Source organism: Aegilops tauschii, chromosome 2 (assembly GCF_002575655.3).
Source record: "Aegilops tauschii subsp. strangulata cultivar AL8/78 chromosome 2, Aet v6.0, whole genome shotgun sequence".
In the NCBI taxonomy this organism is placed as follows: Eukaryota; Viridiplantae; Streptophyta; class Magnoliopsida; order Poales; family Poaceae; genus Aegilops; species Aegilops tauschii.
The window spans coordinates 636,977,534-637,001,239 of NC_053036.3; the positions used below are offsets into that span (position 1 = coordinate 636,977,534).

At 41.8% G+C, this 23,706-nt stretch overlaps 2 protein-coding genes and 1 pseudogene across 4 annotated transcripts; all 3 read right to left on the bottom strand.

Moving 5' to 3' along the window:
- Nucleotides 1-103: 103 nt before the first annotated feature.
- Nucleotides 104-23,247, bottom strand: LOC109748778 (general transcription and DNA repair factor IIH subunit TFB2). Of its 3 annotated transcripts, none has more exons than XR_012203619.1 (17): nt 22,966-23,245; nt 22,249-22,372; nt 21,998-22,165; nt 21,481-21,549; nt 21,141-21,234; nt 20,908-21,008; nt 20,399-20,444; nt 20,263-20,322; nt 20,110-20,178; nt 19,522-19,605; nt 19,373-19,456; nt 19,138-19,223; nt 18,398-18,488; nt 18,234-18,314; nt 18,071-18,145; nt 17,560-17,947; nt 104-228 (listed from the first exon to the last, which is right to left on the bottom strand). XR_012203619.1 is itself a non-coding variant. In XM_020307803.4 (16 exons), exons 2-16 carry the CDS (start codon nt 22,359-22,361, stop codon nt 17,813-17,815), a joined length of 1,356 nt encoding a protein of 451 aa, XP_020163392.1. In that variant the 5' UTR covers nt 22,362-22,372; nt 22,966-23,247; the 3' UTR covers nt 17,380-17,812. The 3 variants fall into 3 exon arrangements, 1 of the variants encoding a protein (XP_020163392.1); XR_012203620.1 differs by lacking the exon at nt 104-228 and adding an exon at nt 8,702-8,906 and having other exon boundaries at nt 22,966-23,247; XM_020307803.4 differs by lacking the exon at nt 104-228 and having other exon boundaries at nt 17,380-17,947; nt 22,966-23,247.
- On the bottom strand, nt 6,038-8,367 carry LOC141041857 (probable indole-3-pyruvate monooxygenase YUCCA10; annotated as a pseudogene).
- On the bottom strand, nt 13,992-16,498 carry LOC109748792 (probable indole-3-pyruvate monooxygenase YUCCA10). The gene is made up of 4 exons (XM_040400163.3): nt 15,887-16,498; nt 15,385-15,618; nt 15,177-15,299; nt 13,992-15,083 (listed from the first exon to the last, which is right to left on the bottom strand). The coding sequence occupies exons 1-4, from the start codon at nt 16,496-16,498 to the stop codon at nt 14,904-14,906; spliced, it is 1,149 nt and encodes a 382-aa protein (XP_040256097.2). The 3' UTR covers nt 13,992-14,903.
- Nucleotides 23,248-23,706: the final 459 nt, after the last annotated feature.

Sequence of the window (23,706 nt, forward strand, 5' to 3'; positions counted from 1 at the left end):
GAATCCTCATAAACCCCCAAGTATTTTGTTAAAAAGATACTAAACCACTTTACTGAAAATCAAAATTGTCAATCCTGTCCCGATGCGGTTTTGCAAACTTGTATGGTTCCAAACTGACTGACACAGGCCAATCACAATTGTACGCGACTTCCATGCAAAACTGAACTGGAGAAGTGGAGCACGTACAGTTCATCCAATTTTGATTTGACTAACTGGATAATCCACTACCTTCTGTGACCTACACTTAGCATGACACAAACTGCAGACTGGACCTATCAAACATATGATTACACTCGATTTACGACCATCGAGTTCAAATGATTTCAACATCTACCAGACAACCACTCTGCCTCGCTGCCTCCTGGTGATGGATCTTGTAAAGACTTGTCGTGCTGATGGATGTTGTAAAAGACTTGTCTGGTTGGTGGGTGGATTCAGGCCTTCCTCACATGAAGTTGCGTGTGGTTCAGACAAGTTGCTTCTTTTCTTCTCTCCAAGATGGTCACTTCCCTTGGATCATCTTTGCCTGCGCAGGAACTCCCGCATTTCTTGGTGGAACTCCGCGTTCACTATCAATCACATCTTCTTCGCGTCCTCCCACAGCAAGTACCTGTTATCCCTGGCGTGGTCACAGCATTGCTCAAACATGTCCTGCACAAGTAAGCGTGTCAGCAATCAAGGCACCGGAACAGAGCAACCAGGAGCGCGCGAGGCCAAGGATTCGACTCGTGGGCCGGCAGCTTGGCCCACTCGCGACCGGCATCTTCCCTGGTGGCTTGCAGGCTAGAACTGGGCCTGTTAAGGGTGTACGCGAGGATATATCTGTTGGCGTGTGTTGCGTGTGGATCTGGGAAGGAACTGGTGGCTTCGGCCAGAACCTCATGTGTGTGTGTGTGAGCTTGTATCCGCCTCCCATGGCGAATTCCTCCCCAATTCGAAACATATAAGTTGGTAGCTTACAAAGCGGCACCCAGATGTAAGTATAGTGGTAATCAGACTACTAGAGTACATGTTTTCAAATGTGTCCAAGTACCATCCATCCGCAAGGAGCTGGCAGGGTTTGGTGGGTGAAGGGTTTATACCTTGCTCGGAAAATCCTCGTATACATGTGACAGGACCATCTCGACCTTGTTACGGTCATTCTCCCACAGCCTAATCTGCACCGGAGAATTGGTAGTCTTCAGTTTTATATCCGTTGAACAGATGATGTCTGGTATATGAGGGATGGGTTGCTGTGCTTGCCTGATCTGTAACATTCTCTGGGACTAGTGGTATTTTGTCGATGACACAAGGGTGGGCATTTTGCTGAAGGAATGAAATTATCTGAAGAAGAAAAAGAATAAAGCATAACTGCATGTATCTATCTAACAATGAATCATGTAGAAATGTGTGATTAAGATGATTACCTGTTCAGCAGTGATCCCGTTATCAAATGCACCATACAGACTTTCTTTTGTAATAGCTTCCACAATAAGGTTTGGGAGTTGATACTCTACCCTACAAGACCATATTTGTTGAAGCGCATTCAGCAAAGATTGAAACTCAGAGCACGAGGGGTATGAAGGACTCACAAAATACAGCTACCATATGCAACTGTGAACAATCTTTTCGATTGTGGATGGTTAAGACAATAACTAGATCCACAAGCAGAGTCGGGTTCAACATTTTTGAGGGGCTTTGCATCTTGGACGTCCATACATAGTTAGGTTAATAAGCTAACAAGCAAATAAGCAATCCAATTTTGCTGCATTTTGTATTCCTAGATTTAGTGCTTGACTCCGGTAGGAAATTGGGCATTGCTTAGCTTATTCAGGGCATCTCACAAACAAGATCGGCAGCCCTAGTTGCTGCCTAGAACAAAAGCGAACCAATGCTGTCAGGATCATGCATCCAAATAACTGAACTAGCATAGAAAAAATGCCACTCGACACAGTTCTGCCAGATTTGGTAAAACAATCTGGAAGCGGTATAGAGAAGCTAAAGTGCTCGCGCGCACACACACACAGAGGACGGAGGAGGGGAGGGAGACGTCCGGGCTGCGTGGTAAGGCCAACTCCAACGCGCGACCCCAAATGGATGTCTGCTTTGTCCGGATTTCATCCGTTTGGGGGTGACAATGGGCCGTGTCCACCCGGATTTGTGGATGCGCCGGCCGTGCGCCCAACGAAAGGCCGCATTTCGGCCACATCCCGTCCGCATGCATTTTTTCGCAAACACATCTTTTAATTTTTCATCATTGATTTTTGATACATGGAAGCACATCACCAAATCTTAACTAGAATAGCAAGACCAAAGAAAACAAGAACCACAAGAAGACATTTTAGAAGATATCCAACTTCTATAACTGCTCCCGTAAGTTGGATTAGTGCCTTCTCGATGCATTCATTGTTGATCTGCGGAGGCTCGATCTTGCGTGCTTCTTTCTTCTTCGAGTATAAAGAAGTAGACGTTGCTTCCTCGCATCTAGTCTCATGTCTAGCCGCTATTCTAGCAACAAGTGCACTAGTCTCATCTCTAGCCTCTATTCTAGCTACAAGTGCACGAACATCTACTAAATTACGCTCTATCAATATATCGATGTACTCTTCTTTCCAATACCAAAAGTTGCATCCATTCTACAAAATAAAAATTTAAGTTAGCACAACTAGTCAAATCCAAGAGCACAACCGAAACTAAGTAGCACATACCCCATTGGTTGAGCACTTGATGAACACCCATCCGGGATGTTCCGGCGTTGTAGACACGCGGCGCAAGACCTTCTCTGGGCAGTCATCGCACTTAATGAGTGGCAACGGTTCGCCGACGAGCTTTTGGGCCAGCAACGAGCCCGGCCGATGGCCGTTCGTGTATCTGCCGGCGAACCGCCGAAGGTGTAGATCCGAGCGGCCAGAGGAGGAATCAGTACCTGCACGCGGCCTTGCCGGGGCCTTCCGGCCCGGTGCCCGGCCAGTCCATGCCACGGCGTGGCCTCCCGCAGCCGGGCGAGCTCAAGTCCGGCCGGATCCGCTCCAAATCCGACCGCCGGGAGTGCAAATCAGGTGGCCGTGGTTGGGTAGCTCGGGGCATCGAGGGAACGGGGGCTGCGACTAGGGTTGGGGCGAGCACGCGACCGAGCTGCACAGAGGCAATGTCGGGGGCGGTGGCGAGGGACGAGAGTGGAGGCGTGCGGCTGGAAGGGGTTCGGTGGGGATAAGAAAAGAGGGGTCTGTCTCCCCAACGGGCGGGCCAGGGGAGGACATGGGCAGGCGCCACGCGCCGTCCGCGCGTGTCCATTCGGCCGCAAATTTGGCCCAAACTTGAGTCGGAAATGGGTCGAAAGCGGACAGAAAACGGACGACAGTCCGTTTGCGGCCGCGCATTGGGAGGCCTGATCCGTCCGTTTACCCCCAAACTGACGCGAGCGGACAAGATGGGGTTGCGCGTTGGAGTTGGCCTTAAAACCCTAGAGGAGGTGGAGGATAGCGGATTGGCTGGTTTTGTTTATGTTGACTTGTGGAGGCCTCGCTTCTCATTGCTGGGCCTGCTTGCTTCCTTCTCCTTGCTTAAGGGGCCGGCCCATTATATCATAAATAATCAGGAGGCTGGCCAAAAAATGCCTCAGTTTTTTTAGGAACAATGCCTCAGTTAGATGTGCTATTTTTGTCTAAAAAAAGGTTAGATGTGCTATTTACCCCTAAAAAAGGATGTGATATATTTGACAGATCATAGGAACTAGTAACATTCTAATTAATGTTTATAAAAAGTAAATATTCTAAATTTATCTAAAAAAGTTAAACATTCTAAATAAGATGAAAAAATGGCAAACATTCTAAATATAGAAGTACTTTTTTGCAAGACAAATATAAAAAGTATACTTATCTCAAATAAAATAAGAACTACGGAGTTGTATGTATTCTAAAAAAATCAGAACTAGTATATATAGTCGCTAAAATAATCTACTAGTACCTAGTATATACTACTATTTGGCAGCAGGTAACCTCAGAGGGAAAATAACGGCAGCTGGTCTTATGATTTTTTTTTCAGTTCCAAAACACTGAGATAGAAGGTGAGAAGACAATGGCAGAAAACGGAATCTACCATGGCTAATTGTCGTTCTTTGTTAGTGCATTGTCATTTATTTTTGAAATTGGTTATTTGTTCCATCTTGACGGCTCACAGTAACGTGAATTAAGCACTACATGGCAACGAATTTTTGATGTTTGTATCACCTCGTAGTTTGAACTTCAGCCTTTACCTATTATAGATATGTTAGCGTTGCGTTTCTTCTTTGCTGTGAACAGTAGGGAGTTCGTGTACATATATTAAATAATAATATATAATATATAATTTTAAGAAATATAGGAAAAGGGGAAATAAAATACAGAGGTACACTCCGCCAATCCACGAGTCTTATGATCATCTTTCAGTTACTAGTTATAGTACCTTTCTTCCATCAAAAAAAGTTATAGTAGCTTTCAGCCAATTCAATTTTGGCATCAGCAATCTTTTCCATCCGAGTATATTTAGTGTTGGAAGTCAGTAAAGTCCAACGAGTCAGTTGATAAAAGTGATGGACTGAATTGGGAGAGGCTCATCCCCTATATATGCTTTATTCCGCCAGTTCGCCTTGTAAAAAAACTTAGCATTTCTTATTGTACTGATTCAATTGATGTTCTATCTATTCCATTGACAATATCGGTGTTTCCCCCAAAAAGAAAAGGAATGATTGCTTGCTTGCTATGCCTTCAAATATAATGAACATCCGGTATATATGCAAGTAGCGGCCTTGTTCATCATGTAAGTGCCTAATTTGTGAAATATATAATTGTGTATTTGAGTCAGGTCTACATTATCTCTGTCGATAACTTGGATCTCTCTAGAAGTGCCAACTAGAAAATAAAATTGACATTATGAGAGAAAAGGTGTACTTATTATTTTTAATTATAAAATATGATTAATTAAGGCGGATTCCTTCGAATATTCCAAATACTTTGATGGTGCTTTTTTTGTTAGTCCAACAGTCTCAACTCAATCGATAGGTCGGTCGGTTCCTAACTTGAGGGTCATTCGACCCGTTTTTGGTTTTGGGCCTTGTGACGCCATGCCTCGATAGATCTTAAAATATGACATTCTCCGCCGTCACAAAGAGGTCACCCACTATATTTAGTGAAAGATAGTGAGCAAGTGTCAACCCAACTGAATTAATTCTCTTGTCATCACATGAATTTGCAACCAATAGACATGGCATGCATCTTTTGAAGCATGCATGATAAAACAAAATTTCATAGAATTTCTTCTTTCAAGAGTTAATTTTTTTTCATTTAGTTCCTCTAGTTGTTTCATTGTCTGTGCATGATATAAAACAATCCATTTCTTATATGTGTGAAATATTTTATATTAGTAATAATACTGAAAAAATGCATCTCTTCTAGTGGTAACTATACTAAAAAATTGTGTTCATGTACCCAATGAAATTATACAGTGCATGTAGTACATATCAGGCTTCGTATAACAATCGAAGTATTGACACCATGGTAGGTCATAAGCAATTTATATCCAAGACTACACGGATGGGTACCTTGGATCTCAGCCGATGGAAAACTTACTGCATACTGCAAACCCTGCGCTTCGGGCACAACAAATTGTGTCCACAACAGTTAAGGATACCAGTATCACGTAACCACAAATACATGTTCTACATAGTAGTTTTCCGTCATATGGTGTTCTAACCTTTAGTTTTAAGTTTCTAAATATGTTCACAAATATTTTTAATGATCTATAGTAAGTCAGCTAGCCCATGTAGTTGCACGGATTGATAATTAGTGTCACTCTAAGACTAAATAGCACCACAGTACCTACTGTAATGGATGTAGTGAACTATGCAGGGTTTTTTGGGTTGATGTGACTACTACCTCATACACCGATGGGGTAAACATGCCGCAAGAGATTTTGGTATAGACAACGGAGTATTGAGTGCATGCCTTTTGCACATATAATTTCAAGTAAATAAAATATAATACACAGTGGTAGGTTCAAGCAAAATGACAAATCTCTCTGCACAATAAGATTACAAACCCCTCTATTATAGTATAATAGTACATCTCTCTTCAGGGCACATATGAACCTTGAAATAAACATAAATCTACTTGTCTAAAAGCTAGATACAAAGGTGACATAATGGATATATTTCTCAAAGAATCAACCTTCTAGCATGCTTGCCATGGTAAACTACATGTAAAAGATGATTTAACTTGACATAGAGTCTATCACAGATTTGATGTCATTAGCGATATTCTTGGCATCTGCTGCAATACCGGCTAATCCTCTCCTCGCTAACCCAGCACAGTAGAGCCCATTTTCACCTTTCCAATGATTCGGATATTTTTGGATGGGCAGTCCGTTGCCATTTAACATGCTCTCACCATTCTGGATTAAAAAAGCATAGAGCTTGTTAGCAGATTTAATAATGGTTACACCAAGAAAACAAACTCAGACATGTTCAAACACAAGCTATATTACCTTGAGCCATATATTTGCCGTGCTTTTGTATCCAGTTGCAAACACAATCGCATCAAATGAGATTCTTTTACTGCATTGAAATTTAACTATGTTGCCCTTGATCTTACTAATGCCCCCCTGAACCTATAGGAGATAAAAATACATTGATAACTTGGCATATCAAATCAACATATGTTATAAATTTATGTCATGTCAAGGATATACTTACTTTGATGATGCCTTTTTTGATCAATCCAACAGTCCCAACAACAATCACTGCAGATCGGCCTGTTTCTGATTTGAGGGTCATTGGACCCATTTTTGGTCTTGTGATGCCATGTCATGACAGGTCTCCAAATATTAAATACGCTGCCATCACAAGGAGTTTATCCACTAGATTCAATGGAAGATGGTGAGCAAGTGCCATCCCCAAACGAATTAATTCCTTTGTCATTACATGAATCTGCAACCACAAAACATGTCACACCTCTTTTGAAGTATGCATGATAAATAAAATTTCATAGAATTTCTTCTTTCAAGAATTAAAACTTTGTCATGTGGTTCCTCTAGTTTTTTAGTTGTTTGTGTGTGATATAAACTGTCCATCTCTTTTTCTATGTGAAATACTTCCTATTAGTAATAACACTGAAAAATTGCATCTCTTCTATTAGTAACTATACTAAGAATTTGCGTTCATGTACCCAATGAAAATATATAGTGCGTGTACATACCGGGCTTCGTATAACAATCGATGTATTGGCACCATGGGTCGCAAGGTCATAAGCAATTTCCATCCCGGAGTTGCCAGATCCAACGACCAATACATTCTTGCCAGAGTAGCTCTTGCCTGACTTGTAGCTTGAGGAGTGGATGACATCACCTGGAAAGTTTTCTAGTCCAGGGATCATTGGAATATTCTCTGCACTATTCTCACCACTTGCCACAACAAGAAACTTTGCCGTGAACTTGACTGTGGTGCACTTTGACATGTCCGTTGCCACAATGGACCAACATTTTTCATCATTGTCATATGTGGATGACTCCACGCTGGTGAGATACTTTGGTTGAATGTTGAAACGCTCAACATAGTCATCCAAGTACTTCACAAACAAGGTTTTTGGTATGTATGTTGGTGCATCTACAGGGTATGACATGTGTGGCAACTCACAGAACTCCTTTGCGAGATGCAGCTTGAGGCGATCATATGCACGGTTGCGCCAGAGTGACGCGCTACAGCTCTCGCGCTCGACGATGGCATAAGGAATCGAGAATTGACCAAGGCATGCTGCCGTTGCAAGGCCTGCTGGCCCAGCACCAACAATCAACACTGGAACACTCTCCATTTCAAGGGGAAGAGTTGACGAAGTTGTGGGTAAGTCCGGTGGTAGGCTGCAGTGTTTGTGTGTTTGCTCGATGAACTTTGGATGACAGGCTCGCGTATGGGGGCATATATATGTTGGTATCTTTCATGGGCCAATCTGTTTTTTGGATTGAGGGGTGAAAAGGGTAAATATTTATTGAGGTCTAATCCTGGTGCATACGAGTATTTCCATCTAAAAATGGAACCGTTGTTGGTGTGAAAACATGTACTGATACAAAATAGGCAGGAAACACACTCTTGATCGATTGCTGTTATTGGAAACTTATCGGCCATCTTTTTATGTGTAGATTAAAGATTCTTTGTGTTTCTTTCCTTTCGCATCGTCACCAATGACAATTACTACTCTAATATTCAAGTGTTTCTTCCTCTTTCTATACGATATAGAATAAGGATAAGTCTAATTTCCAAACACACATTTATAGGCAAAGTCCTATTTCAATTTCTCAGGTTAACATAATGTGGATGACATGGAAACAATATCATCTCAGAAGGATTTGGTACCAACCATGTTAACTGGTTTTGCCGGCTAGTTTTGCCTGCGGTTCAGTTGTATGACGGCCAGTTTTGCCTCCGGTTCAGTTGACGACCATTGCCACGATATCTTTGGTGTCAACACAACGAGCCATTCGATGTTGTGAACAAACAAAAAGTGCAACTTTAGTTCAAATATTTGAAACCAATTTTTTTAATATAAATTCGTTTCTATATTGAACACTCGTTTAATGTGAGGCCATATTTCAACTTTGGTACATGTATATTGTCCTACGCCTGAACATCAAATTGAGCGCTCATTATATTTTAACTCTACACACCAGAGTGTGAATCCTCATAAACCCCCACGTATTTTGTTAAAAAGATACTAAACCACTTTACTGAAAATCAAAATTGTCAATCCTGTCCCGATGCGGTTTTGCAAACTTGTATGGTTCCAAACTGACTGACACAGGCCAATCACAATTGTACGCGACTTACATGCAAAACTGAACTGGAGAAGTGGAGCACGTACAGTTCATCCAATTTTGATTTGACTAACTGGATAATCCACTACCTTCTGTGACCTACACTTAGCATGACACAAACTGCAGACTGGACCTATCAAACATATGATTACACTCGATTTACGACCATCGAGTTCAAATGATTTCAACATCTACCAGACAACCACTCTGCCTCGCTGCCTCCTGGTGATGGATCTTGTAAAGACTTGTCGTGCTGATGGATGTTGTAAAAGACTTGTCTGGTTGGTGGGTGGATTCAGGCCTTCCTCACATGAAGTTGCGTGTGGTTCAGACAAGTTGCTTCTTTTCTTCTCTCCAAGATGGTCACTTCCCTTGGATCATCTTTGCCTGCGCAGGAACTCCCGCATTTCTTGGTGGAACTCCGCGTTCACTATCAATCACATCTTCTTCGCGTCCTCCCACAGCAAGTACCTGTTATCCCTGGCGTGGTCACAGCATTGCTCAAACATGTCCTGCACAAGTAAGCGTGTCAGCAATCAAGGCACCGGAACAGAGCAACCAGGAGCGCGCGAGGCCAAGGATTCGACTCGTGGGCCGGCAGCTTGGCCCACTCACGACCGGCATCTTCCCTGGTGGCTTGCAGGCCAGAACTGGGCCTGTTAAGGGTGTACGCGAGGATATATCTGTTGGCGTGTGTTGCGTGTGGATCTGGGAAGGAACTGGTGGCTTCGGCCAGAACCTCATGTGTGTGTGTGTGAGCTTGTATCCGCCTCCCATGGCGAATTCCTCCCCAATTCGAAACATATAAGTTGGTAGCTTACAAAGCGGCACCCAGATGTAAGTATAGTGGTAATCAGACTACTAGAGTACATGTTTTCAAATGTGTCCAAGTACCATCCATCCGCAAGGAGCTGGCAGGGTTTGGTGGGTGAAGGGTTTATACCTTGCTCGGAAAATCCTCGTATACATGTGACAGGACCATCTCGACCTTGTTACGGTCATTCTCCCACAGCCTAATCTGCACCGGAGAATTGGTAGTCTTCAGTTTTATATCCGTTGAACAGATGATGTCTGGTATATGAGGGATGGGTTGCTGTGCTTGCCTGATCTGTAACATTCTCTGGGACTAGTGGTATTTTGTCGATGACACAAGGGTGGGCATTTTGCTGAAGGAATGAAATTATCTGAAGAAGAAAAAGAATAAAGCATAACTGCATGTATCTATCTAACAATGAATCATGTAGAAATGTGTGATTAAGATGATTACCTGTTCAGCAGTGATCCCGTTATCAAATGCACCATACAGACTTTCTTTTGTAATAGCTTCCACAATAAGGTTTGGGAGTTGATACTCTACCCTACAAGACCATATTTGTTGAAGCGCATTCAGCAAAGATTGAAACTCAGAGCACGAGGGGTATGAAGGACTCACAAAATACAGCTACCATATGCAACTGTGAACAATCTTTTCGATTGTGGATGGTTAAGACAATAACTAGATCCACAAGCAGAGTCGGGTTCAACATTTTTGAGGGGCTTTGCATCTTGGACGTCCATACATAGTTAGGTTAATAAGCTAACAAGCAAATAAGCAATCCAATTTTGCTGCATTTTGTATTCCTAGATTTAGTGCTTGACTCCGGTAGGAAATTGGGCATTGCTTAGCTTATTCAGGGCATCTCACAAACAAGATCGGCAGCCCTAGTTGCTGCCTAGAACAAAAGCGAACCAATGTTGTCAGGATCATGCATCCAAATAACTGAACTAGCATAGAAAAAATGCCACTCGACACAGTTCTGCCAGATTTGGTAAAACAATCTGGAAGCGGTATAGAGAAGCTAAAGTGCTCGCGCGCACACACACACAGAGGACGGAGGAGGGGAGGGAGACGTCCGGGCTGCGTGGTAAGGCCAACTCCAACGCGCGACCCCAAATGGATGTCTGCTTTGTCCGGATTTCATCCGTTTGGGGGTGACAATGGGCCGTGTCCACCCGGATTTGTGGATGCGCCGGCCGTGCGCCCAACGCAAGGCCGCATTTCGGCCACATCCCGTCCGCATGCATTTTTTCGCAAACACATCTTTCAATTTTTCATCATTGATTTTTGATACATGGAAGCACATCACCAAATCTTAACTAGAATAGCAAGACCAAAGAAAACAAGAACCACAAGAAGACATTTTAGAAGATACCAACTTCTATAACTGCTCCCGTAAGTTGGATTAGTGCCTTCTCGATGCATTCATTGTTGATCTGCGGAGGCTCGATCTTGCGTGCTTCTTTCTTCTTCGAGTATAAAGAAGTAGACGTTGCTTCCTCGCATCTAGTCTCATGTCTAGCCGCTATTCTAGCAACAAGTGCACTAGTCTCATCTCTAGCCTCTATTCTAGCTACAAGTGCACGAACATCTACTAAATTACGCTCTATCAATATATCGATGTACTCTTCTTTCCAATACCAAAAGTTGCATCCATTCTACAAAATAAAAATTTAAGTTAGCACAACTAGTCAAATCCAAGAGCACAACCGAAACTAAGTAGCACATACCCCATTGGTTGAGCACTTGATGAACACCCATCCGGGATGTTCCGGCGTTGTAGACACGCGACGCAAGACCTTCTCTGGGCAGTCATCGCACTTAATGAGTGGCAACGGTTCGCCGACGAGCTTTTGGGCCAGCAACGAGCCCGGCCGATGGCCGTTCGTGTATCTGCCGGCGAACCGCCGAAGGTGTAGATCCGAGCGGCCAGAGGAGGAATCAGTACCTGCACGCGGCCTTGCCGGGGCCTTCCGGCCCGGTGCCCGGCCAGTCCATGCCACGGCGTGGCCTCCCGCAGCCGGGCGAGCTCAAGTCCGGCCGGATCCGCTCCAAATCCGACCGCCGGGAGTGCAAATCAGGTGGCCGTGGTTGGGTAGCTCGGGGCATCGAGGGAACGGGGGCTGCGACTAGGGTTGGGGCGAGCACGCGACCGAGCTGCACAGAGGCAATGTCGGGGGCGGTGGCGAGGGACGAGAGTGGAGGCGTGCGGCTGGAAGGGGTTCGGTGGGGATAAGAAAAGAGGGGTCTGTCTCCCCAACGGGCGGGCCAGGGGAGGACATGGGCAGGCGCCACGCGCCGTCCGCGCGTGTCCATTCGGCCGCAAATTTGGCCCAAACTTGAGTCGGAAATGGGTCGAAAGCGGACAGAAAACGGACGACAGTCCGTTTGCGGCCGCGCATTGGGAGGCCTGATCCGTCCGTTTACCCCCAAACTGACGCGAGCGGACAAGATGGGGTTGTGCGTTGGAGTTGGCCTTAAAACCCTAGAGGAGGTGGAGGATAGCGGATTGGCTGGTTTTGTTTATGTTGACTTGTGGAGGCCTCGCTTCTCATTGCTGGGCCTGCTTGCTTCCTTCTCCTTGCTTAAGGGGCCGGCCCATTATATCATAAATAATCAGGAGGCTGGCCAAAAAATGCCTCAGTTTTTTTAGGAACAATGCCTCAGTTAGATGTGCTATTTTTGTCTAAAAAAAGGTTAGATGTGCTATTTACCCCTAAAAAAGGATGTGATATATTTGACAGATCATAGGAACTAGTAACATTCTAATTAATGTTTATAAAAAGTAAATATTCTAAATTTATCTAAAAAAGTTAAACATTCTAAATAAGATGAAAAAATGGCAAACATTCTAAATATAGAAGTACTTTTTTGCAAGACAAATATAAAAAGTATACTTATCTCAAATAAAATAAGAACTACGGAGTTGTATGTATTCTAAAAAAATCAGAACTAGTATATATAGTCGCTAAAATAATCTACTAATACCTAGTATATACTACTATTTGGCAGCAGGTAACCTCAGAGGGAAAATAACGGCAGCTGGTCTTATGATTTTTTTTTTCAGTTCCAAAACACTGAGATAGAAGGTGAGAAGACAATGGCAGAAAACGGAATCTACCATGGCTAATTGTCGTTCTTTGTTAGTGCATTGTCATTTATTTTTGAAATTGGTTATTTGTTCCATCTTGACGGCTCACAGTAACGTGAATTAAGCACTACATGGCAACGAATTTTTGATGTTTGTATCACCTCGTAGTTTGAACTTCAGCCTTTACCTATTATAGATATGTTAGCGTTGCGTTTCTTCTTTGCTGTGAACAGTAGGGAGTTCGTGTACATATATTAAATAATAATATATAATATATAATTTTAAGAAATATAGGAAAAGGGGAAATAAAATACAGAGGTACACTCCGCCAATCCACGAGTCTTATGATCATCTTTCAGTTACTAGTTATAGTACCTTTCTTCCATCAAAAAAAGTTATAGTAGCTTTCAGCCAATTCAATTTTGGCATCAGCAATCTTTTCCATCCGAGTATATTTAGTGTTGGAAGTCAGTAAATTCCAACGAGTCAGTTGATAAAAGTGATGGACTGAATTGGGAGAGGCTCATCCCCTATATATACTTTATTCCGCCAGTTCGCCTTGTAAAAAAACTTAGCATTTCTTATTGTACTGATTCAATTGATGTTCTATCTATTCCATTGACAATATCGGTGTTTCCCCCAAAAAGAAAAGGAATGATTGCTTGCTTGCTATGCCTTCAAATATAATGAACATCCGGTATATATGCAAGTAGCGGCCTTGTTCATCATGTAAGTGCCTAATTTGTGAAATATATAATTGTGTATTTGAGTCAGGTCTACATTATCTCTGTAGATAACTTGGATCTCTCTAGAAGTGCCAACTAGAAAATAAAATTGACATTATGAGAGAAAAGGTGTACTTATTATTTTTAATTATAAAATATGATTAATTAAGGCGGATTCCTTCGAATATTCCAAATACTTTGATGGTGCTTTTTTTGTTAGTCCAACAGTCTCAACTCAATCGATAGGTCGGTCGGTTCCTAACTTGAGGGTCATTCGACCCGTTTTTGGTTTTGGGCCTTGTGACGCCATGCCTCGATAGATCTTAAAATATGACATTCTCCGCCGTCACAAAGAGGTCACCCACTATATTTAGTGAAAGATAGTGAGCAAGTGTCAACCCAACTGAATTAATTGTCTTGTCATCACATGAATTTGCAACCAATAGACATGGCATGCATCTTTTGAAGCATGCATGATAAAACAAAATTTCATAGAATTTCTTCTTTCAAGAGTTAATTTTTTTTCATTTAGTTCCTCTAGTTGTTTCATTGTCTGTGCATGATATAAAACAATCCATTTCTTATATGTGTGAAATATTTTATATTAGTAATAATACTGAAAAAATGCATCTCTTCTAGTGGTAACTATACTAAAAAATTGTGTTCATGTACCCAATGAAATTATACAGTGCATGTAGTACATATCAGGCTTCGTATAACAATCGAAGTATTGACACCATGGTAGGTCATAAGCAATTTATATCCAAGACTACACGGATGGGTACCTTGGATCTCAGCCGATGGAAAACTTACTGCATACTGCAAACCCTGCGCTTCGGGCACAACAAATTGTGTCCACAACAGTTAAGGATACCAGTATCATGTAACCACAAATACATGTTCTACATAGTAGTTTTCCGTCATATGGTGTTCTAACCTTTAGTTTTAAGTTTCTAAATATGTTCACAGATATTTTTAATGATCTATAGTAAGTCAGCTAGCCCATGTAGTTGCACGGATTGATAATTAGTGTCATTCTAAGACTAAATAGCACCACGGTACCTACTGTAATGGATGTAGTGAACTATGCAGGGTTTTTTGGGTTGATGTGACTACTACCTCATACACCGATGGGGTAAACATGCCGCAAGAGATTTTGGTATAGACAACGGAGTATTGAGTGCATGCCTTTTGCACATATAATTTCAAGTAAATAAAATATAATACACAGTGGTAGGTTCAAGCAAAATGACAAATCTCTCTGCACAATAAGATTACAAACCCCTTTATTATAGTATAATAGTACATCTCTCTTCAGGGCACATATGAACCTTGAAATAAACATAAATCTACTTGTCTAAAAGCTAGATACAAAGGTGACATAATGGATATATTTCTCAAAGAATCAACCTTCTAGCATGCTTGCCATGGTAAACTACATGTAAAAGATGATTTAACTTGACATAGAGTCTATCACAGATTTGATGTCATTAGCGATATTCTTGGCATCTGCTGCAATACCGGCTAATCCTCTCCTCGCTAACCCAGCACAGTAGAGCCCATTTTCACCTTTCCAATGATTCGGATATTTTTGGATGGGCAGTCCGTTGCCATTTAACATGCTCTCGCCATTCTGGATTAAAAAAGCATAGAGCTTGTTAGCAGATTTAATAATGGTTACACCAAGAAAACAAACTCAGACATGTTCAAACACAAGCTATATTACCTTGAGCCATATATTTGTCGTGCTTTTGTATCCAGTTGCAAACACAATCGCATCAAATGAGATTCTTTTACTGCATTGAAATTTAACTATGTTGCCCTTGATCTTACTAATGCCCCCCTGAACCTATAGGAGATAAAAATACATTGATAACTTGGCATATCAAATCAACATATGTTATAAATTTATGTCATGTCAAGGATATACTTACTTTGATGATGCCTTTTTTGATCAATCCAACAGTCCCAACATCAATCACTGCAGATCGGCCTGTTTCTGATTTGAGGGTCATTGGACCCATTTTTGGTCTTGTGATGCCATGTCGTGACAGGTCTCCAAATATTAAATACGCTGCCATCACAAGGAGTTTATCCACTAGATTCAATGGAAGATGGTGAGCAAGTGCCATCCCCAAACGAATTAATTCCTTTGTCATTACATGAATCTGCAACCACAAAACATGTCACACCTCTTTTGAAGTATGCATGATAAATAAAATTTCATAGAATTTCTTCTTTCAAGAATTAAAACTTTGTCATGTGGTTCCTCTAGTTTTTTAGTTGTTTGTGTGTGATATAAACTGTCCATCTCTTTTTCTATGTGAAATACTTCCTATTAGTAATAACACTGAAAAATTGCATCTCTTCTATTAGTAACTATACTAAGAATTTGCGTTCATGTACCCAATGAAAATATATAGTGCGTGTACATACCGGGCTTCGTATAACAATCGATGTATTGGCACCATGGGTCGCAAGGTCATAAGCAATTTCCATCCCGGAGTTGCCAGATCCAACGACCAATACATTCTTGCCAGAGTAGCTCTTGCCTGACTTGTAGCTTGAGGAGTGGATGACATCACCTGGAAAGTTTTCTAGTCCAGGGATCATTGGAATATTCTCTGCACTATTCTCACCACTTGCCACAACAAGAAACTTTGCCGTGAACTTGACTGTGGTGCACTTTGACATGTCCGTTGCCACAATGGACCAACATTTTTCATCATTGTCATATGTGGATGACTCCACGCTGGTGAGATACTTTGGTTGAATGTTGAAACGCTCAACATAGTCATCCAAGTACTTCACAAACAAGGTTTTTGGTATGTATGTTGGTGCATCTACAGGGTATGACATGTGTGGCAACTCACAGAACTCCTTTGCGAGATGCAGCTTGAGGCGATCATATGCACGGTTGCGCCAGAGTGACGCGCTACAGCTCTCGCGCTCGACGATGGCATAAGGAATCGAGAATTGACCAAGGCATGCTGCCGTTGCAAGGCCTGCTGGCCCAGCACCAACAATCAACACTGGAACACTCTCCATTTCAAGGGGAAGAGTTGACGAAGTTGTGGGATAAGTCCGGTGGTAGGCTACAGTGTTTGTGTGTTTGCTCGATGAACTTTGGATGACAGGCTCGCGTATGGGGGCATATATATGTTGGTATCTTTCATGGGCCAATCTGTTTTTTGGATTGAGGGATGAAAAGGGTAAATATTTATTGAGGTCTAATCCTGGTGCGTACGAGTATTTCCATCTAAAAATGGAACCGTTGTTGGTATGAAAACATGTATTGATACAAAATAGGCAGGAAACACACTCTTGATCGATTGCTGTTATTGGAAACTTATCGGCCATCTTTTTATGTGTAGATTAAAGATTCTTCGTGTTTCTTTCCTTTCGCATCGTCACCAATGACAATTACTACTCTAATATTCAAGTGTTTCTTCCTCTTTCAATTTCCAAACACACATTTATAGGCAAAGTCCTATTTCAATTTCTCAGGTTAACATAATGTGGATGACATGGAAACAATATCATCTCAGAAGGATTTGGTACCAACCATGTTAACTGGTTTTGCCGGCTAGTTTTGCCTCCGGTTCAGTTGTATGACGGCTAGTTTTGCCTCCGGTTCAGTTGACGACCATTGCCACGATATCTTTGGTGTCAACACAATGAGCCATTCGATGTTGTGAACAAACAAAAAGTGGAACTTCAGTTCAAATATTTGAAACCAACTTTTTTTAATATAAATTCGTTTCTATACTGAACACTCGTTTAATGTGAGGCCATATTTCAACTTTGGTACATGTATATTGTCCTACGCCTGAGCATCAAATTGAGCGCTCATTGTATTTTAACTCTACACACCAAAGTGTGAATCCTCATAAACCCCCACGTATTTTGTTAAAAAGATACTAAACCACTTTACTGAAAATCAAAATTGTTAATCCTGCCTGGATGCGGTTTTGCAAACTTGTCTGGTTCCAAACTGACTGACACAGTCTAATCACAATTGTACGCGACTTCGATGCAAAACTGAACTGGTGAAGTGGAGCACGTACAGTTCTTTCGATTTTGATTTGACTAACTGGATAATCCACTACCTTCTGTGACCTACACTTAGCATGACGCAAACTGCAGACTGAACCTATCAAACATATGATTACACTCGATTTACGACCGTCGAGTTCAAATGATTTCAACATCTACCAGACAATCACTCTGCCTCGCTGCCTCCTGCCGATGGATCTTTTAAGACTTGTTGGTGGGTGGATTCAGGCCTTCCTCACATGAAGGAGCGTGTGGTTCAGACAAGTTGCTTCTTTTCTTCTCTCCAAGATGGTCACTTCCCTTGGATCATCTTTGCCTGCGCAGGAACTCCCGCATTTCTTGGTGGAACTCCGCGTTCACTATCAATCGCATCTTCTTCGCGTCCTCCCACAGCAAGTACCCGTTGTCCCTTGCATGGTCACAGCATTGCTCAAACATGTCCTGCAGAAGTAAGCGGCACCCAGATGTAAGTTTAGTGGTAATCAGAGTCCAGGTTTTCAAATTTGTCCAGACACTATCCATCCGCAAGGAACTGGCAGGGTTTGGTGGATGAAGGGTTTATACCTTGCTCGGAAAATCTTCGTATACGTGTGACAGGACCATCTCGACCCTGTTACGGTCATTCTCCCACAGCCTAATCTGCATCGGAGAATTGGCATTCTTCAGTTTTATGTATCTGTTGAAACAGATGATGTCTGGTCTATGAGGGATGGGTTGCTGTGCTTACCTGATCTGTAACATTCTCTGGGACTATAGGTATTTTGTCGATGACACGAGGGTGGGCATTTTGCTGAAGGAATGAAATTATCTGACGAAGAAAAAGAATAAAGCATAACTGCATGTATCTATGTAACAATGAATCATGTAGAAATGTGTGATTAAGACGATTACCTGTTCAGCAGTGATCCCGTTATCAAATGCACCATACAGACTTTCTTTTGTAATAGCTCCCACAATAAGGTTTGGGAGTTGATACTCTACCCTACAAGACATATTTGTTAAAGCATTCAACAAAGATTGAAATTGAGAACACGAAGGGTACAAAGGACTCACAAAATACGGCACCAGTATGCAACTGCCAACAATCTTTTCGATCGATTGTGGAGGGTTAAGACAATAACTAGATTTACAAGCAGAGTCGGGTTCAACATTTTTGAGGGGCCTTGCATCTTGGACGCCCATACATAGTTAGATTATAATAAGCTAACAGGCAATCCAGTGTTGCTGCGTTTTTGTATTCCTAGATTTAGTACTTGACTCTGGTAGGAAAGTTGGCATTGCTTAGCTTATTCAAGGCATCTCACTAAGGAGATCAACAGCCCTAGTTGCTACCTAGAACAAAGGCGAACCAATGCTGTCAGGATCATCCAAATAACTGAACTAGCATAGAAAAATGCCGCTCGACGCAGTTCTGCCAGATTTGGTAAAACAATCTGGAAGCAGTATAGAACCGCTAAAGTGCACGCGCCCACACACACACAGAGAAAAAATGTTACACTTCTGCACACCAAGCATTTCACGTACTGGTAACCAAGAGCACTAGGAACATGCTGGAGCGACTAAGCAGTAGCCAAAGAGTAAAAATGCCAGAGACGAGCTAGGTTATGTGACTCATCTGACGGCTGATGTACCTTGAAAAAAGACGTAGAATTTCACAGTGCAGCTTGGAAGCAGAGTACGCATACAACCTAAAGTTTGTCTCCACAACCACAATACCCTGCCACAACAATATCACAGTATCAACTTGTAGGTGTAAAATAGTTCATCTTCATTATGTGTCACTTAGGTGACAATGTGGTGGAAGTTATGAAGAAGATCTGGAGAGCATAAAACTGCAATAGCAAAGGAAATGGGATGTTATGAAACCTCTTTGCTGGCAGCTGAATCTGACAAGCTCGATGAGAGATTTGTAGCCAATTTTGTAGGTATGAACCAGCTATCTTTCCGGCCCTGTTATTCTTAACTCTTAAAATCATATTTATCAAGCTGACCAGGCAAAAAATTCAAAGTTTTACCTGCTGCAGTTTGACTAACCCAAGCTCCATCAGATCCATAATTGCAACTCTTTGGACTTCTGTCAGAGTACTTAGGCTGTAAGCCTGAAGCATGAACAGAGAGATAAGAAAACTTGCGGTCAATTTGTAAGTTGTAACCAACATACCGAGCAGCAAGGTCTGAACAAAAAGATGTGCAGAACCAATTTAACATGATAAATGTAATCCTGCAGCCCTTTAACTTCTTTTAAACACTGGAATTAAAATATTTCCTTAAACAATATAATCTGGCGAAAAAACGTTGATGGCCCTCAGCCCCCGCCTATTAGATACTAGAATAGAACAAATACTAGAATATACTTTAGTATCTTTGAGATGCTCTAATTCATATATTGCATTACTGCTACAATTGATCTTTCTTCAACAAAACCCAAATCAATAATATTTATGTCTGTACACCTCTTGCTCATATTAATATTCCCTACTATTGTTCAAAGAAAACTGAGCCATGAGAAATAGGACTTAATGATCATTGCAGACAAAGGTTGGGTAACTTTTCACTTCTGAATGGCTCTTAACATGATCTTGTAAAAGAATGTTTTACTTTACCGCTCCTTGTGTATGAAAACTAAGCTCCAATAGAAATGATATCAAGTCCGTGGGGTCCACCCCACGTTCCTATTCAAAAAAAAAATACGAGTCAGCACAGAAAAATACTCATGTCAAATCAAAAGGCATCTAAAGATAAAATGACACCAATACCTCTGCGGATGAAATGTATTCTCTCATTATATACCAAAGCTGTGCATTTGTCTCCATCAGCTAGACAAATGGAAAAGAGTGAGAACTGAAGGCGGAAATCTGACAGATAATTTGTTCAAGTGAGCTAAGCACAGACCAGAAACTGGAAGCCATTCTCACTTAACTTTGCAGCTTCACCATCCCTGTGAAATGTATTGTATTATGAACTCATGATATTGAATTCATTATAAATTTAAACATACAGCCAGTTGAAAAGGAAGAAGAAAGAGATAAAACAGGGCTATTGGCTTTAGAAGTCCCACATCCACATGATTTACAAAAATATCTAAATTCGAATATATCAAGCCAGTCAACTGAATGAATTGTTAGGATCGCCAGTTAATCCCATTTTGCAACCAGGAGACATGAACACAATCAACGTAAACAAACAGCAATTTATTGTCAGCTCACGGTTTCTTAAATTTACTAGTCTAATTTTTGTTAGATATTACTATGTCCATACCGACACTGCATATTATACCTAATTGTACTAGCAAGAGAAAGAGCTAACTTTACATGTCATGTCATTGAAATGAAATTTGGCTGTCATTACTCACTAGTTTATACGCAACTGATTGTCAAACAAGGGGGCAATTAGAATTGAACCTTGAACTCAGAAGACCTCGCTGGAACGTCTTCATCATAGACGAGCTGAAAGTGGTCCCTTTCTCAACTTGAGACGAGTTGATCAATTGCAGCAAGAAGCACTATTTTACCGTAAAAAAAAGGAACACGCATTACTAGTTGAAGTGAACACATGTATTCTACCAAATGTGCAAACAGTATGACCCAATGAGCAAACAAAGAAAAAAATAGGGTATGAGCTTTCTCATCCTAACCTCCCATTGATCAAGAGCATAATTTTCTAGTTCCACGAGTGTAGGCAATCTGCCAGTGACACTGAATGGTAGTGGTTCCCTTGGCAAACACCCGCTGCAGCAGAAAGAAATGGAATTTGACCAGCTAGTACTTTCATGGAACTTACGAAACAAAAGCCAAAGCAGTAAAACCTTAAGCACCATCCTAGTGATTTCTAACATAATAAAAAAATGATTCCATATTCTAAGATGAATAAAACATGTTGAAAACATCATAACAGTGAGACAATAAGCAATTAGCTTCAAACAGAAGAATAAAATATCCGTGTTGTATTCAACAAAACAGTTCAGAAAAACTTACCCACTAACCAAATACTTTTGCATGTTAGCTTGAAACTTATTATTCATCTTGTAGCTCACCTCCTTCCTTCTGTATGTGCATCAAAACAAAGTGAGCTAGAAATTGCATGATTCATTTGTAGACTACAAAGTATGCACACAGTACACGAGCAGGTGAATTAGAAGTTGCATAGTCTAACTTGCATCATGCAAGTGATGTAAAACCTAATAAACTAAAGAATTCCTGTTACTATACTTATACAGTGTAGACATTGAAATAACAGAGCCAGACACTGTTTCCTTACTCTAATTAGAATTTTGTTTTAGCTAATAATTCAGCAACTTGGCATCCACCATAGATCAAATGGCGCATGTGTCAGTACAAACTCACTATGGCAAATAAACACCACCATTCTGGCTTGTAAGTTCCAATTATTTGGTTCTTTGCTAGTTGATCAGATCCAGAAAGGTTAAAAAGGTCTTGCTGAAAATCTCAACCATACATGCCAAGCACCAGATGGAGGTGGATGAGGTCTTACCTGTCACGTACTTCCACAAAGACCCTGAGCTGGAGCAGCCTATCAATGGCAACCTTGTGCTTGGAGGCATACTCATCCAGCACCCACTCCTGCATAGCCGCAGCAGGCATTGGTGCCGACACGTACAACATCTGAATCACGTACTTCTTTGCCAGCGGTGGGAACGACCTGCAGAAGTGAAAGTGTGAAAAATCACAATGAAAGCAACAAGACCTCGCCAAAATGTGTTGCGCAACTGGCTGGTTGGAGACCTGAGTACAGCCTCACAGATGAAGGCGGAATCGTAGAGCATGTCGAGTTTGGCGGCAGGCAGTGCGGCCACCATGTCCATAAAGTTCCGCGCGACCACCATCACCTGAGGCATCTTTGCAGCGCCTACAGAGAGCAGCAAGGTAGAAAAAGAAGCCGAATTAAGCAATAATGATGGAAGCATTTGATAGGTACCATAATATGAATGCTCTCAAACTGGAAATTCCGACTAAACTGCATACAAGATCAGCCAATGCCTAACTTGACATAGGTACTAGATAAACTCCCAAAAGTTTCATTCAGCAGTAGGATTGGTTGCTAACTATGCCTAACTTGACATAGGTACCAGATCACAACTAATTTGTCTAATATGCTAGCTAGACCTGGGGTACAGGCCTAGAAGATTAAATTGTATAAATAAGTAGGGTTGAACAAGACTGAATTGAACCAAACAGGCTGAACCCTAAGGCCGCGCTTAGCATCCAGGTTAACTTGTGCGCTTGCAATCAGTTCACACTGATATTTTACAGGGCACTAACGAGACCACCCGACACAAGCGGATGCTGTTTTCATTGTGATAAATAAAATGTTGTTCGGGCAGTTGGGGAAAAAACACATCAGGCCATCAAGTCCACCAAATCTAAAGATAATACAGCAATTGCATATAATACAGTTCATCAACGAGGAATCGACTAGCAATGCTTGCTGGGGCATCAAACCTGCGCCTGGCCTCTCCCACAGAGCGATAGGAAGAGCTCCGCAGCCGCCGATGCCCTAGGCCGAGGTCGCCCGCGGCGGCGGGGAAGCCAGATGGGGAGGGGAAGAGAAGGGGGCGCAGCAGCAGCGGCCCGGGGGTGGGTGCGCGGGGGGTGGTGGGAGCAGATGGCGTGGGGGCGTAGCGGTGGTGAAGAATAAGGCGTAGAGGCGGCGACGGCGAGCGCCTCGCCGCGAGCAGGCGGCAGCGACGGGGAAGCAGCGGAGGAAGACAAGGCTGGGCCGGGGTTCGGGCTGCTCCCTGGGCGTCTCTTCTAACGAGCGCAGACCTCCTCGTTGATGGGCCTAGCCCAGCGCGATGAAGGGACGCACATTTCATTCGGTTTTTTATTTCACATTATTTTCGTTTTTTCAAAAATTAACTTGATAAAACAGTCAAATTAACTTAAAAATAACATTTATAATTATAAATAAATCAATGAATTCTAGAAACTGTAAGTGAAACTATTTTTTATGAATTTCAAAAGGTGTTCAAGAATTTACTTATTTTATTAAAAAAAAATGCTCGTGAATCTGAAGAATATTAGTGGAACTAAAAACATATCATAGATCAACAAATATAAAATCGTAAATTTAATGTTCATCTCGTATTTAAAAAATTTACATCATGCATTTAGAAACACGAATGTTTTACTTTCATGTAAAATGTCCGTCTCGTGTTTTCAAGATACATAACGTATTTTTAA